We start from the raw sequence: 16,347 nt of genomic DNA, 5'->3' as shown, positions 1-16,347 counted from the left end.
AGCAGAATTAGCAAACCTAGAAATGTCTTTTTTCTAAAAGTCATTGTATTGCTATTGAAAAAGTGGTATTGTATGTAATAATGCTTGCCAATTTTCAAGAGTTTAGTAATAGAATTGTATATGGGGAATTTCTGACTCAAACTGTTGATGAACCCCCTGATTCTGTTTTCACATTGGCTGCTGGCATTCACAAAGAGAAGAGCTGTTTCCTTAGTGTGCTGCGATATCTTTCTTAAGTACATGTTAGATAAAGCAGTTTTAATGTAGTGTAAGGTACTAGATTTTTCAGAAAATCTTGCTTGTTTTCAGTAATGAGTGAGGGAGAATTAAAAAAGATAGTAGAAGCAGGAGGAAGTATCTTGCTTCGGGACATGAAGTGATTGCTGTGTGGGGAAAGGTCAGGAAGGTAAAAATTTCTCATGATATTGCACAGCTGGCCATATGGATTACTGGGCAGGGGAAGAGCCAGTAGTGCTTTATACCTGGTGACTCACTCCCTAAAAACATTTATAATGAAGCCTTTGACTGGATATTTGTGTTGTGGAAAATAAGTGTTTAACTACCATGTAAGCAGCTGCAGGATGACAATGGAGTATGCCTTTGAGAAATTGAAAGGTAGATGGCAGGTACAAACTAGAAGGCTTGAGGCAACTAAATAGTACCTGTCTGGAATAATAACGGTGCGCTGTGTTCTGCACAACATCTGTGAAAACAAGGTTTGGGCTTTGCTGAGACATGAGGCAGGTGTGGGGATACTTTCAGGATGGAGGATTTGAGCAACTCACAAGGTGTTTCCTGCTAAGTGACTTTTGTTAGAATTTTATGTATTTTGCAAGAAAGGATGGATGGGTTTGGTATGCTATGGGGAATGAGGGTTGTGTGGTGTGATTTGGCACACCACAACTGGATGAAATTTGGTAGAATAATGCATCTCAGTCAGCTTTGTGTATGTATTTGGGTGGGATTTCTCTGTAATCAGGCAGAGGTGATCTATTGCACATGCCATGTTTTATGAATTTCAAACTTGTGTCTTTTTAGTTTATGATACATGATAAATGGGCAGGTTTGGACACTGGAGGTCTCATTGTATGTACATGGGCTATGCTGTGCATGCTTTGCAGAGATTTCTTCAAGCTTTCAGCTTAAATTGTAGCATATCCTCATGACTTCTTGGCCTGTTCGTTCTTTTTTCCATTTCTTTCAACTCCCTTTCTTGCTTTCTCTTGCTCTATTAGAAGCATTTGCAAAATCCCCACACTTTCAAGTTTTCCCAACACTGGTGATGAAGGGAAAGTGTAAACACAAATCCTTTTAGTCATGAAATGTAAACAGTTTGTTGGTTTCTAGAACAGCAAAAATGTAAAAAAACTACTGTACATGTTTGGAAGGCAGTCCCTTAGAAGTTTTTCTTCAAGTCTTAGTGTTGATAAATCTTTTCAAGCTGTCTTTCAATATTTTTGCAAGCTCAATTTGCTACTTTGATAAATTTGATTAGCATGGAGAGGCTACATGAGACAAAAGGCCCTGAGCCCAGGTAACTAATTAATCACGTGGTTCAAGGAAGGTTATGATGAGGCTGGTCTAGTGCTTGAACTTTTACAGGCAGCTTGTAACAGTGGGTAACACCCCCACTTTGTGTAATAAAACAGCACCTTTTTTTTTGCAAACGGAGTGAAGATAGGGTGGCCATAATTTGTGGTGTCTGGCTTCCTGCTATTCATGTAGCTGGAAGGGCACAGTGGCTATTCAGGAGTGACAGAGAAGGTGGCCCTGACTTCAATGTCTGTTAAGTTACTTTGTGTAATGAATGTGTGCTTTTTAGATTCAGATTCAGGATGCAGACATGCTCTGAGTTTTCTATGCAGTTAATTCAATGATTTTAAGGAGGTTGGAGAGGTAACAATGTTTTTTTCCTACTAATTTGCACTTTGAAGGTGCTGTCTCCTTGTACTTTATGTGTAACTGCAGTACTTTTAAACCACATTGATTAAGGTTCTACTGTTAAATAAAGCCTTTTAAGATTTTCATTGATATCAAAAAGCCTTTACGGGGCCGTACTAAAGGAGGAAAAAAGCCACAATGAGCTTTTAACTGAAGAGAAAATGTCTTGCTAAGATTTGTTAAGATAACAAACTTGTGCTGGTTTTGTGATTTAATTCCTTGCATGATCAAAATGCAATGCGTACTTTGTAATGAGACCATACAATGATTGTTTTTCAATAAACTGTCTTTTCCATTAGCAGCTCAGATTTAATCCAGGGTGGTGAAGAACAGATCATGCAACAGGACAGTTTTGAGATGCTCAGAAATGGGGAAATCTTCAATAGACTCCAGCAGAGCTGGTGCACAATGGATGTGAGGGAAGTAGTATGGCTGGGAAAGCCAGTAGCTGTATAGCATTGTGGCCTGCCATGCTTCTCTTCTTGAAAGTGCTGTAACTTGGGAGAAGCAGGAGAGCTTGGAAAATGTGTTCACTGACTTCCAGCCAAGCCAGCAGTATGTGTTGCTGTGAAAAAAACCAAACAGGCTTTGTGTATCTTGAAATGAAGTAAAATTTAGCTGTCTGACATGCCTCTTGAAAGGAGCACGTAGTCTCATTCTTCCCAGGGACCTCTAGTATGCTCCCTGGGTGCACAGCGCATATGGGCTGCATACACTGATGCTCCAGGCTGGGGCCCTGTCCAGATCATTAGTGTTCAGGTGACTTCTGAAGGAACGATTTGTTCTGTAGTTGCCAAGCCTTTGTGGTTTTGTGTGTTTCAGGGATGTCCTGCTTTCAGCACCTCTCAAAACTCATTTCAGGGAGGACCTTAAGCAATGTATTGTCTGTGCTAGGACAGGAGCAGGTCATGCATCTTTGTTCTTTCCAAAGCGTGAGACAAGGGCTCTGGCAGATAGCGTGAAGACAATGACTATAAAGAAAATATACAATATGGTGACTCTTGGAGTAGACGAACACAAAAGAGGCAGCAGCTGGTAGTGTGCCCGGTGCTAAATAAGGAGGGGACAGCCTGGCCACTGTGACCCTAGTATAGGTCACTTGCATAAACTGAATAGCAATCTGGGACAAGATGGAAAGCTGTCTGAGAAAGGAACAGGAAGACTTCCAAACTATTTTGGTTCACAGGTGTGAGCAGGGTAAATATTATTGTGATGTAACTTGGTCAACATAAAACCACCCCTGATCCCAGATGGAATAACAAGAGGTAACTCAGCAGTTGTTTTAATACAAGAAATTACATTTTGTGAACATTTTTTTTAAAAAAATGAAAATACATCTGTTTACATACTGATATTAGTTACTTACTCTGAAAGGCCTCCAGTGTTTTCAGGACTTTGTGCCATACCCATTGCTCTTCAGATTAGAGATTCTATTTTCAGCGCACCAGTTGCTGACAGTATGTTGTGCCAGTACATTGTCAGCATTCAGTAAAAGTAGTAATAATAAGTTAAGCAGACCTGCATATCTCCGTGGAGAGATGAACAGGAGGCTCTCTAAGCATACCCAGAAGGTTTAGACAGAAAATTATTTTGATTGAATTGCTTGTGACGCATAGAAAAGGAAAGTGCCTAGCAATATCCCAGGACTGCTGCAGGCACGGGAAGTGGTGCAGGTGCATGGACGACTAAGTAGACCTTTACTTGGAATGAGATAACTCTTAGCTGTGTCCCAGGGTAATGGAGCCCTGTGCAGCTGGAGGTATTATGTTTAGGTGAGATGTAAATCTCAAATCCTGACCATTTGTAGCTGGTAGAATTTAATAGCTTCTTTAGTTCAGAGCAGGCTTCATAATCCTTCTAGCTTGCTTGAATCCTAGTATCAGGCATAGTAATTTCTTACCATTATTTGGCTATGGAATTTTTATATTCTGATCTATGCCAGCCTAGTCTTTGTGAACACTGTTAAATAGCTGCTTTGTTCATTCAATTCAAAAGTAAATGGTTCCTTTCTGACGTTTTTCCTGTAGGAGACAGATGTTTGGATTTGTACCCATCATGTATTGAACTCTTTGAGATAAGAGGCTCTACCCATTTCACTGTGCGTTGTCCTACACCTGGAGATGGAGTGATAGGTTGATGAAACGGAAAAACATGAGAAATGAGCATGCTCTGCTCTGCTGCCCATAGCATTCAAGGTGAAACTGAGTTGGCACCAAGGGAAAAAAATCATGACTTGACTGGGATAATGGCGGTGCACCTCTTCTAGATCCAGCAAAGGGCCAAGAGGCTCCAAATGCATCTCTGGCCTGTGTTCCTGGTGGTACCTCCTTCTAATATGATGCTGTTCCTAAACACAGAGTAGTCCTCTATGAGGTCACTTGCTGTGTATCAGAGTGAGGAGAGACTGTGATAAATTGCTGCTGCTGTGTAAACTCTTCATCCTGGGCTTATGACAACTGGCTTTGCAGCAAAACTGAAATACTAAATGATCAGACTCTGAACGTTCACATGGATATGATTTGTTTCTGTGAGTTCATTCTTCTATTTAGAGAAAGATATTGCTACCCTCCCTTACGCACTGACACAGTTGCCAAAATAACCGCTCTTACTAACTGGCGGCTTTAAAAGCCAGCCTGCAGCTGACTTTGAAACAGAAGGTCAGCAAACGGAGCAACAGACTTCAATTCAGAGCTTTAATGGGAGCCATTGACCACAGCAAAGGGCCCTGACTGGAGTGTCTAGAGTGTGCTTTGCACAGGCCAAAAAGTCACTTTCATACTCTTTGAACCTTTTGTATAAACCTATATATTTTTCACTCTGTGGATTTCAAGATGAATGTGCAGCCGTGTGCTAGATGTGGCTATGGGGTTTACCCTGCTGAGAAGATTAACTGTATAGATCAGGTCAGTTCTCTTTCTTTACTATTTTGGACTATAATAAATGTACGGATTGGCACTTTTAACACAGTGCAAATCTCTTGGTTCCAAAAATTCTTTACTCATAACTGGTTTCAGAACTGAAATGAGTTAATAATAGGCATGTATTTGAAGGATTCTTCAAATTCATGAAATTAATGTTAAAGATCAATACTGAGATTTGAAACTCAACAGAATAATAATGAAATACAATCACGCCTGTTTGGTTTCTCTTTTGTTGTATTTCCAGACATGGCATAAAGCCTGTTTTCACTGCGAAGTATGCAAGATGATGCTAACAGTAAACAACTTTGTTAGCCATGAGAAAAAGCCTTACTGTCAAGCGTAAGTGTGTTTCCTTTTCTTTTTTTTTAAGCAAAGGTTTAAAACGCCAAGTAATTTAATGTAACAGAAGATCACTATCTGGACTCAGCCTGGTCCCATGTGTGATGTGAAATTATGTATTGTTAGTGCCCTCATGCATATCTTTGGATTTACATGAATCACAAATGATAGGAAACTCCTGTTACTGTATATAAAGCCTCCTCATTTGTCCAGTGTGTTAAAAGATAGCAAATTAAGTTCAATTTCAGTGCTGTGGGAAGAGAATAAACCCAACCATAAAATTCAGTGCTTTTCAAATCAGCAGTTAAGAGTTAACAAGATTGAGCTGATCATCAGGAAAATGTATAAAATGCAGATTTTGGGGCTGGTTTATTCTAGGAAGTTTTTATTTTATAATGATCAATTCCTGTCAAATTTGTCAGCAGAAAAAGAAGAGATGACAGTTGTTTTTTATTCTATTATTCTCTTTTGTTATTAGAAACACAGCATTGATATGAAGATCATTAAAATTAATTTTGCTCTAGGCACCTACTCAATACAATAATAACTTGAACGTAATCTGAGATCTGTGTGTGAGTGGGGGGAAAGTTATGTGTAGAGGGGTGGAGACTGGTATTGTGGTTTTGAGTCCTCAAAGAGAACCTTTCTGGTGGGCTGCCTGCTACATTCCTAATATCCTTTTACAATTTCCTTCTTTAGGCATAATCCAAAAAACAATGCGTTCACAAGCATATTTGAGACACCAATAAATATGAATGCAAAAAACCTGTCAGAAGTGGTAAGTGAGGTAAGAAGCTTGAGGGACAAATACATTTAACTTTGTTTTACATTTTGATACCATATTTGTATCGTGTTTTAGAAATATAAATATGTATTCTTTACTTACCCTCCTGTGCTCTTGCAGAGCAGTAAGATCTCAGCCTGGGTTTGAATCATAGTTTTTTAAATGCGTTCCCTCGTGAGAAAGAAAAGTTAGATATGAATTTGCCTCTGCTTTCAGAAAGAAAAATGGGTAGCAGTTTCTCACCTGCCGTATCTGATAATCTACATGGAAATATTTTCCGTATAAACTTCCCAGAGCTATGTAAGCTTAAAAACTAAATCAGGGGGGTTTACGCAGCCATTGGAAACAAGAATGACCCACTTGCTTTGTGATCTTTACGAAACTGAGACTAAAGGGCACGAAACAAAAAGTAAATTCTGTCTCCGTGGAACACAGGCAAAGGTTCTCATAAATGCTTTGTCAAGTATTGCTGGCAAACCGGAGATGAGAAAACACGAAGTCCAGGGAGCTTTGCGTGGTTTTACTGAAAATGGTTTTTGCTGAAATGCTGAGGCGTTCGGGATGGAGCAGTTTGCGTGGCCTTTTAGCTGCCTCTGCCCTGTGAAAGGCTGCTCTGCCCCGGCGAACCGCTAGGGGTGCTCCAGGTCTTCTTTCCTCCCACGGCCAGTCTTCTCTGTCTCGCACTGTTCTCCTCCACCTACATTTGTTTCAGACTTGCATTTCTAAGCTTTTCATGAAGTGAGAAATACAGAAACGGCCAGTAATTGATAGCTATCTCACTTCTATGTGTCACGCTGTTTTCTTGAATGTCGTGTCTTTTTATACTCTAAAATAGTACTACGCACTGCATGGCTATATTTAGTAGGCAAACCAATGTGTGTTGATGTGATTTAGCCATCATTAAAATAAAAACAGAAGGTTGTATTTCTTAGATTATGACATTATAGCTAAATTCATTCTGATGTTCTGTATTAGCTGTCCAAAGCTGAGGTACATTAATAGCCATTATTAGACCCTGTATCTTTTATCACTCTTGTACAGCCTTCTTATGCATCCGTTTTTGCAATATCATGGGAAGTAACTATTTCAGCAGTGACTATCACACTTACTTTAAACTGTGTGTGACAGATCTGTTCAGGAATGAATTTGGGATTACTGCAGGTTCTATTTCTGGTTTTAGGCAGTGATATGAGACTCTGATACTTCCAGTGCATGTGAATATACACGCCAGACAAATTATAGCTCAAAGATCACTTTCCCTTGTTTTTTACACCTAAAGCACCTTCTGTCCTTTTCAATCACATAATGAGGTTCTTCTCCAGAGAGAAAACTGCTAAGGGTAGTAAAAAAGCTGATTCTGCAGTACTTAAAGGGAGTACTTCTGTAGAAATTTCAGTGCAGAAAAACTTTTTCATCGGCAGTTGTATAAAATAATGCTAACTTGGGAAAAGGTGTCAATAGCTACTGTAGTTTGTTGGAGTTTTTTAGGTAAAATTATTTCTTATGCAGAAAATGTAACATTTCTGCAATCCTAACACGATGTTCTCACACAAGTCTTACTTTGAGACACCAATTTGAACATAGAGATAAAAATTCAGGTCGCACCCTCTACACAGAATTTCTATGTGAGCAGACAAATCATTCATCTCTCTGTACCTCTGTACTTAATTTATAAATGGGAATAATGGTACTCATGCTTGGTAATTTTTCTGGCCGGTCAGTTTAGATTTTGCACTCTTCAGGACAGGGTCTGTTATTTTTTGCATCTGCAGAGAGAGTTGTATAACAGAGCTGTGATTTCAGTTGTATTTCTATATGCTGTCCCAATGAAGGTAACAGTAGGACAGTGATGACCCAAGACTAAATATAGTAGTCATTTACATTTACACAGTCATGATGCTTTGTGGACACTGTGCAGAGAAATAAGAGAGTAGAATATTTCTTATTGGGTAATAGTTCTTTCATCTAATGCTGCATTGATATGTTCTGCTTAAAATTTCTTAGAGATTTCCAATCCTCATAGATTATTTCCCCAAAAAGTATTATCTAAAGACCAAATAACTCTTTCAAAACTTTATGCTCTATTTCATTTGTAATGTGCTGTTCCTTTACGGATGTGCAGCTCCAATAATAGCAGAAATCTTAGGCAGAAGCTGCATGTGGATTAGCAAGTAGAGTTGTGACCTTAGGGCTAAATGCAGCCAACTCCTTTGGCAAGAATGGGTGTCATGGAAGAAGTACTTATGTAGTCTTTGCATGGCATAGAGCTACAGGCTATGTGGCCTTTTTTTGTACATAAGCAGGGTGTACGTGGTGTTAATCTAAGGAGGGAGAAGGAGAAAAAGATGGAGAGTTTTGCAAGCTTTTAGAAGTTGGTTGGTATTTTTTATCTTTACTGTGGCAGTGGTGAGGCACTGAAAAAGGCTGCTCAGAGAAGCTGTGGATGCCCCATCCCTGGCAGTGTTCAAGGCCAGGCTGGATGGGGCTCTGAGCAACCTGGTCTAGTGGAAGGTGTCCCTGCCCGTGGCAGGGGGGTTGGAACTAGATGATCTTTAAGGTCCCTTCCAACCTAAATCATTCTATGATTCTATGATCCTATGACTTTATTGTGGGCTGTAGAGTTTTTGTGGATCAGGTGTGCTTGTCATAGTCCCTTGATTTCTGCATTCATATCATATGCAAATGTGTCTTCAGGGTGAAATTATTAGTTGGCAGTGAAAATTAGGCTGGTCTGTAACAGCTGGAGATCTAACACAGAGACACAGGTAAACATTATGACTAAAGTAAATCATTAATAAAATTAGTTCTGTGTAGTCATATTATTCCTCTGCTACTCTTGTGATGATGTTGGTAATTTTTACAGTGAGGCAGATGGAGGAGCTGACATAGCTGAAAGCTAACACGGCAAAAGCCTACATACGAATTCCCTGATCTAATTTGTCCCATGGTTGGCTGGCTGATGGTGTCAGTGTGTGACAGACAAGAATAAGGGTTGCCTAGCGGGGCCAGAGGTGTTTTTGGAAGTAGCTGTCCTTCAGACCGGTGTAAGATGCAGCCAAAACTAGCAGGCACTACATGGATTTGTTATGGTGGGAACTGCACTGTTTTTGTTCTTTTGTCTTGCATTCACCTCCTTTTGTTGCTGCAGCTTATACAGACTCCGTATTGTTATTGACTAAGAGACTGTCTCCCTTACTGTTCTCCTAAGATGGGGGGGTGTTCGTCTGTACTAACAAAATACTAAAACCAAGTCTTTATTTTGTTTGGGTTTTTTAGATAAAATATCGAGGAGAGGGTGAACAATACAGTTCAGTCTTTCAATGGGATGTAAGGTCCAGAGAAATTGAAGCTGCCTATAAAGCCCAACAACTGGCCACCCAGGTAAGAAAAAATCCTCAAGTCTCCACACCGCTAGCCTGCAGGAGACCGAAGATTGGCCTTGGCAGTCCTGGGTGTTAGGGTTTTACTCACAGCATTTCAATGATAAAAAAGCCATTGCTTCTCATTTGGCTAAACTTTTCAAGGTAGCATAGCTTGATTATAGCTTAGGGTGCAAGAATCAGAAGACAGGGAAAGAAGAGTGTACGTATATAGTTAGCTGTCTGAACTGTGGCATGTACAGCCATACTCTATGTATCTTCTTCCTACTGGCGCTGAAGCTTCACAACCAGTGATCTGATTCCCAGGGGGAGTTATCTGAGTCTCACTCCAGGATCCTAGATCCTGACATCTTGATGTCAGTTCTTGCTATAGAAGTTCTGCCCTGGCATTCTGAAGGTATGTGGAGTGTAGGCCTTGTGCTCTACGTCTGCAGAGAGTAAATTTCACTTCCACAGCTTTGTGTGTGTTTCCTTTTTTTCTGTCAGATCAGCTGTTTGTATATTAAAACAAGGGTGAAGATTGGTAGTTACTTAATTTTGCTTTTGTAGAATGCTTACTATGCTGCCTGTGAGGAAGGAAGATCATGGTACCCAGGGAGCATTCCAGATCCTGAGATGGTCAAGGTAACACAGGCACAGAAGACTCTGAGTAATGTAAGTGGGCTGATGTTTGGAATAGCTTTATTTGTGTGGTCTATCATTCTAGAAGACTTACCAGTGCATCAAAGCCAGTCTTTGGTAAGATGTTACCAAGGGAGAGACTGACATATTCACTTTTGTCAGTAGCAATATTTAACCATATAAATGATTAAAGACACAGAATGGTGCTATTGCCCATCCCAGAAGTCATACATTTATATGTTTATAATTGTATTCAAGTACTTCAAGTACTTCAAGTACTGACCAATGATATCTGAGGTGACCTGATCTAGCAGGCAGTGCTGTTTACCTCAGTAGAGCAGAACTCATGATGGAAAACAGGTCTCATTTTCCATACAGTAGACCTTTCAGTGATTATATTTCCATGACTGATGAAAATAACTTCTGAATTATGATGGATTGTCTATGCCCATACAATGGGTTAGTGACTCTGTCAACATAGCCAATTAACAGTGGATAATTGATGTGAATGGGGAATGTTTTCCGTTGTATGTAGGGAATATTTCTACCTAACAAACTTATAAGGTAGAAGTCCTTTAATGTGTTTACTTTTAAATGAAGTGATATGTATCTTTAGGAAGCAGGCATTGAAAGAATAATCACATTAAACTACAGTGGGTTCTTCTGTAACAAGAAAACACAAAATATTCATTTTCTAGTTCCAATTTACAGAAGAATATGAGCCGCGGAGGGGCAAAGGCAGCTTTCCTGCTATGATCACTCCAGGTTATCAGGTTGCTAAAAGAGCCACCCAACTAAGCAGTAATGTAAGTCACAGTTTTTTACTAAAGAAATGTATGCTAGACTTCTGAATTTGAAGAATCCTGGGTTTAGGTCATTCACTTTAGACAGTAGGTTCTATGATGAAGATTTGTTGTACTGTTAATTCTGCAAAGTGAGAAAACTTTAACATGATGCAGGGAACAGGGTTAACAAACTACTTGGCTTGGGAAGACAATCATGTAAGATAAATGACAATATAGATATTTCCTGAAAGATGTAGCAACTTTTGGTGTAACTTATCACAACCTAAAAAAGATTGTGAATGACTCTAAAGTGCTTATTTAATTAATTATCTTTATCTTCCCTTTATGGCTTTATTAATCTATTTATTTACATCTGACATTTTTTGCTTTCTTTACTATTTGAAGTTAAATACCTGTAATATTGACTTTAATTTATATACAAGCTACTTTATGCACAGAAAAATGCTTATTTATAAAAGCAACAATTCAACTAAGAAAGTAAAGTAAAAATAAGTCCCGTAAAAATTAAAGCATTGCATTGTTTTCTGTACACAGTCTGCATTGTCAGTGAAGTATAATCTTAGTTAGGCTATTCATGACCATTTTCATGATATTTTGATCAAACATATGGCTCACATGAATCTATTATCATTTGAAAATTTGGTTATCTAGGTGCATTTCTGTCTGTTTCTGGCATTCACTTTAAGGAAATTAGGCCTTAAATATACTGATAGCTTGACTGTACAGTGGGGAGTGTCTTGACTCCTGTTGCTCATTTTCTCTTGAAGCCTTGTGATAGAAAATACTGCTTATTGTTTGTAATACGTATTTCATGTTTTCTCTGTCAGGTAGAATATAAGCGGGGACATGAAGAAAGAGTTTCGAAGTTCACCTCTGTTGTAGACACTCCAGATATACTTCATGCAAAGGTTGGAGGACAGCTTTCAAGTCATGTAAGTGAAATAAAATAAGTTGACCTGTTTTGACTCTACAGGTGGCTCTTAGGACATTTATAAATCACCTAAAATTATGAACTTAAAAGAAAAAAAATAATATTTTAAGGGAAGACTCAGTTTACCATTAAGTATGTAATACTTCCAGTTATAAAGGACCATATTAAGTTCTAGGCCATTTTAGGGACTAGCTGGCTGGCAGAACTGAAGGCAGAAAACTGATCAGTTCTATACCCAGCAACTGAGTGCCATGCAGAGTAAAGAAGGAAGCTGCCTGACTCTAACATAAATCAAATGGGCATCTTGCAGACAACTTTGGTATATTTTCTTTAAACAGCTGTGATCCATCCTATACTGTGAATGAGACACAGAGGTCCTGCAGAAGTTATGCGGTCATGTAGTTAAACACTACATTGTAAAGATTCAGATTTCATGGTTCATCTTCCTTTAGGCAGGTGACAGCCTTCGGATGCCTGGCTTTGCAACTCTAAGAACTGATTATGTGTGCAATCAAGATACATTTGGTCTAATTGCTCCTGAACTGTCTTGATTTTTTTTACAGTTGAAATACACAGAAGACTTTGAAGAACAGAAAGGGAAAGGCAGCTTTCCTGCTATGATCACTCCAGCTTATCAAATAGCCAAGAGAGCGAATGAATTAGCCAGTGATGTAAGTGTCCAAAGCAAAGTTTCTTTTGGGGAAGAAAAGACAAACACGTCACACAAATTTTGGATTAAAATGTTTACTGACAGAAATTCCATTAACATCGTGGACTTAAATTAGCAGTGCACTTCATGCACAGATTTTTAAGAGATTGTCTTTTGCAGGAATGAAGTTGAGTTTTATGCACAAAGAGAAAATTAGGTATTTTATTTGTGAATCAACACTCTAGATTTTTGTAGGCAAAAGTGTCACCTTTACCTCTGTTGCATACAAGTATGAAGGAAGACAATAAGGAGTCAGCAGGAGGTCTTTGATTTCATTCTGCCCAACTCAGTATGAGTTAGAGGGGCTGAAGCGTAGCTCTGATTTACACAGCAACAATATCTCTGGATAACCTTGTACCAGGGGAGGGCTGTGTTTGTAGAGCTTTCTTTGCCATGACTTTACATGTTCCCAGTTGATCCTTACAGTTCATTCTCCTATTCCTTCTTTTATGGTCTTGCAGGATGAGGCTTTTGTGAATGCAAGAAACTAGCTTCCTGAATAGCAATTATATATATATTAAGTATATACACACACACATATACACATGCATATATTTGACATAGGTATAGGTTTATAAAATACAGCTTTCTATTCCACTAATTTTGCTGTCCTACTCTTGGGGTTTTTTTAACTCCTTGATGAACTAATCTTTACTGGCTTTCTTTTCCTCTCCAAACATAACAAAACCACAAATCCTTCTGTATTCTTTAAAAAGCATTGTAAAAGGACATCAGTATGTACAGTTAAAAAAAACTGTACATCAAAATGTACAGTTAATTGTGTTTTGCCATTGGAGACTGAAAGGAAAGCTCTTATTGTTGGAGAAGATAACATGTGCTGTACTCAATAGAAGTGAATTTAAAATGTTATTAAGAGTCACTGAGGAAAATAAGAGGCAATCTGTAATTTTGAAGGCAAAAGCAACCGACTCTAAAATATTTACATGTTTTTGTTTGCCTTTGATCTGTGGAAAACCCTTCATTTGTGTCAGCAAACACATGGTGATTAAAGGGCAGTGCCAGGTTACAGACATTATTTTGACCAGCAAAGGTAGTGCAAAACTTAGTCTAAACTTGAAGTTTGGCTGCCTAAATCTTTCTGAAATGAGCCCATTTATTAATGGTGTTCAGATGACCCTGTGGTAAAAAGCATGCTCTGTGGTAACCATGAATTTACATTACAATCGGTTCTACTTTTTAACTTGCTAGAGCATCAGGGATTAGCCACTGAAAAACAAGTGGTGCTAAAAACACTGAACTAATGGTCTAGGTTGAAATGGCAAGTCCCATGTTCCTACTGCATTATTCAAAAATACACCACTACTTTTATTATATCTTCAGGTGGCATATTTGACTTCTGTAGATTTGTGGCAATGGGAATTTTGACAATCTTTTGACAATCCTTTATTGTCAACATGTTCATGTCATTGATTATTATTTATTATGCAGCATCTGTGTACCAGACAAAACTCATATGGATTATTCTTTCCTTTTTGTTTTTCCTGTTAGGTGAAGTATCATCAAAGATATGAAAAAGAGATCAAGGGAAAAGCCAGCCATACAGCTGGAACAGATGCTACTTTTGCAAGAGAAAATGTAGATCAGTATGGCCAGGTATGTAACATCTGAGAGATATCCATGCCGGCGTTGATCATTGCTATGGCTGATTGCTCAGAACTTTAGAAACTACAGTAAGATCTATTTTCACTTTTCTTTCTTGTACAAGAAAGTAAGGTCTCAAAGGAAAAGATGGTGTGCAACAGCACCATGCTTTGAATGTGTAATATACTTAAAATACTTCACTTAAAAGGTGAGACTACAAGGTGTATGCACTGTCATTGCACGATCCTTACAGTAGGGACATTCCAAAAGGTAAGCATTACCTTGGTAAATTTTATCTGTGTGCATGTGTGCACTATGCATATCTATTGTGGGGGTGTTATGTATCACACTGAAAAGTGTTTACTTGTGGAAACTTTCCCATTCCATGAGAAAGAAAATGTAAATTCAGTCAGGAGAAAAGGTGCAAGGGCTGTGAAATGGTAGAAAATTAGTAGTTAGGCATCTTTTCCCTGCCAGTATTTTTAGAAATCTTAGAAGCTTTTCAGCTTTAAATATGTGCGAGTAGCACTGAAGATTGTACATGATTTCTTGGATTTGAGCTCTTCTACAGAAGTGGTATTGTAATCTTGACAAGTTGTAGTTCTGTATTTGTGGAACAAATAAGCTATAGTTCAGTTTCGGTCTGTGGCATTCATTTTGGTTTTGTTTCATTTTTAAGGGAATGCAGTTATTTTTGTGGTCTCCCAAAATGCATCCAAAGTTCTGTTACAATTAAGTTAGGGAAATAGTACAGCTGAATAGAACTGAATACAGCTAAAGGCAATTTGAAAGGAACTGAATAGTGGTTTTGTATAAACAAAACTATATGGTTAGTCTCAGGTTTGTCATCCTACCTCCTCATGAGACCCATGTACTTTGGAGAAATGAAGGAACAGGCAATATATTGTCCTAAGACATTTGGGATTTTACATTTCTTCACTTCTTCTGTCCAACCCAACATCATCAATGTGTGAAAAGCAAACCATCATTTAAGAATGTGAGTTTAGAATATGTAGGAATGAAGCCTTCACTTAGTTTCTAGTTTTTGAACTACTGCAAGTTTTAGTAAGAATAAGCAAATAAAATGAATTTGAAAAAGCATTAACTGTATTTTCAAGCATTAAAATGCTTCTATCTTTAGAACTAATTTAATTTCTTTTTCTTCGGAAGTATCTTTGAAACTTCAGTCATAGACTTCAAATCTAATTTGAGTTTTAATATTTGTAGATTGGATTTTGATATTTTTATTCAAATAAAATAGAGCCACTGAAATAAATGGATCTTTCTGAGTGAAAGATGGTTAAAGAGATTAGATTTCTCACTGTTGAGATCATGGAGGTACATCATACAAATATATATATAACATGAGACAATTTAAGTAATCTTACTGTAAAATTCCTGTGTTGTTCATGTTTTGAACATGAACACCTGTTTTGTTCATGTTTAAAAAAATCTTAGAAATGGCTAAAATTAATTATCTGGAACTTTGAAAATACTATTTTGTAATATGAGAAATATTAGAAATTATATAAAAATGTATTTGAGAATGTTAGAAGAGAAAGAAAATGGCAAGTTAGTCTGAAGAATTCAGGCTCAGGAACAGTATTTTAAGAAACTAACTCAGCTTATTAGTCAAGGATATTTTTTATTTTCTATGCCTGTTTATAGAATAATTTAGATGCAATAGCTATAATTACATTATATTGTTCACAGAATTATATGACCTATCTTATGATATGACATTGTTGGTGCACAAAATGACCTGCAGTGGATTGTTTTGCATTGAGAAGTCACAAAAGAAATATCCCAGATATTTATAGTCCTTTCTATTTGTGTTCTTCATGACATTATTGACATGCCACATGTTCTTTTTTTCACTTAAACTGACTCTTAACTACAAAGATTTACGAAATATTACAAAGACACATTACACTATATCTTACTTGTTTGTATGCTTACTATATTGTCCCCAGATCTTGCCACAGAAAGCTTTGGGATGATCATTGTCCATTACCATTTTAAAAAAAACTCCAGTATTTTGTTATTAAATTATCAAAATGCTTTTCATATTGTCAAAAATTTACACCTAAACTTATCTATAGGTAGATTTAAGAGTATTAATTCCACAACAATTGTTTTTTAAATCAAGCAAATGGAATTTTGTGATTTTTTTTCCTAAGGAATTTAGTTCTTTATATGTTTCTACTTCATTAATGAACCCCTCTTCAAGATGTATCGCTGCACTAGAGAAATATTATTTTTGGTCAGTTATGATGTGAGAAGTGGCCATGGAGAGATCAAGATACTTCTGTC

At 37.7% G+C, this 16,347-nt stretch overlaps 1 protein-coding gene across 1 annotated transcript in view; it reads left to right on the top strand.

Moving 5' to 3' along the window:
* Window positions 1-5,112: 5,112 nt before the first annotated feature.
* The window catches only part of NRAP (nebulin related anchoring protein), a 53,680-nt gene continuing 42,445 nt past the window's right edge, over window positions 5,113-16,347 (top strand). Inside the window, exons 1-8 of the mRNA XM_005239233.3 lie at window positions 5,113-5,201; window positions 5,901-5,988; window positions 9,262-9,366; window positions 9,915-10,019; window positions 10,685-10,792; window positions 11,620-11,724; window positions 12,287-12,394; window positions 13,942-14,046. Coding sequence (XP_005239290.2) covers window positions 5,146-5,201; window positions 5,901-5,988; window positions 9,262-9,366; window positions 9,915-10,019; window positions 10,685-10,792; window positions 11,620-11,724; window positions 12,287-12,394; window positions 13,942-14,046 — 780 coding nt within the window. The 5' untranslated portion in view covers window positions 5,113-5,145. The remainder of the gene's footprint in view (window positions 5,202-5,900; window positions 5,989-9,261; window positions 9,367-9,914; window positions 10,020-10,684; window positions 10,793-11,619; window positions 11,725-12,286; window positions 12,395-13,941; window positions 14,047-16,347) is intronic.

This window comes from Falco peregrinus, chromosome 1 (genome assembly GCF_023634155.1).
Source record: "Falco peregrinus isolate bFalPer1 chromosome 1, bFalPer1.pri, whole genome shotgun sequence".
NCBI lineage: Eukaryota > Metazoa > Chordata > Aves > Falconiformes > Falconidae > Falco > Falco peregrinus.
The sequence above is the reverse complement of the archived record's forward strand: the minus strand, read 5'-3'. Positions and strand labels throughout refer to the sequence as shown.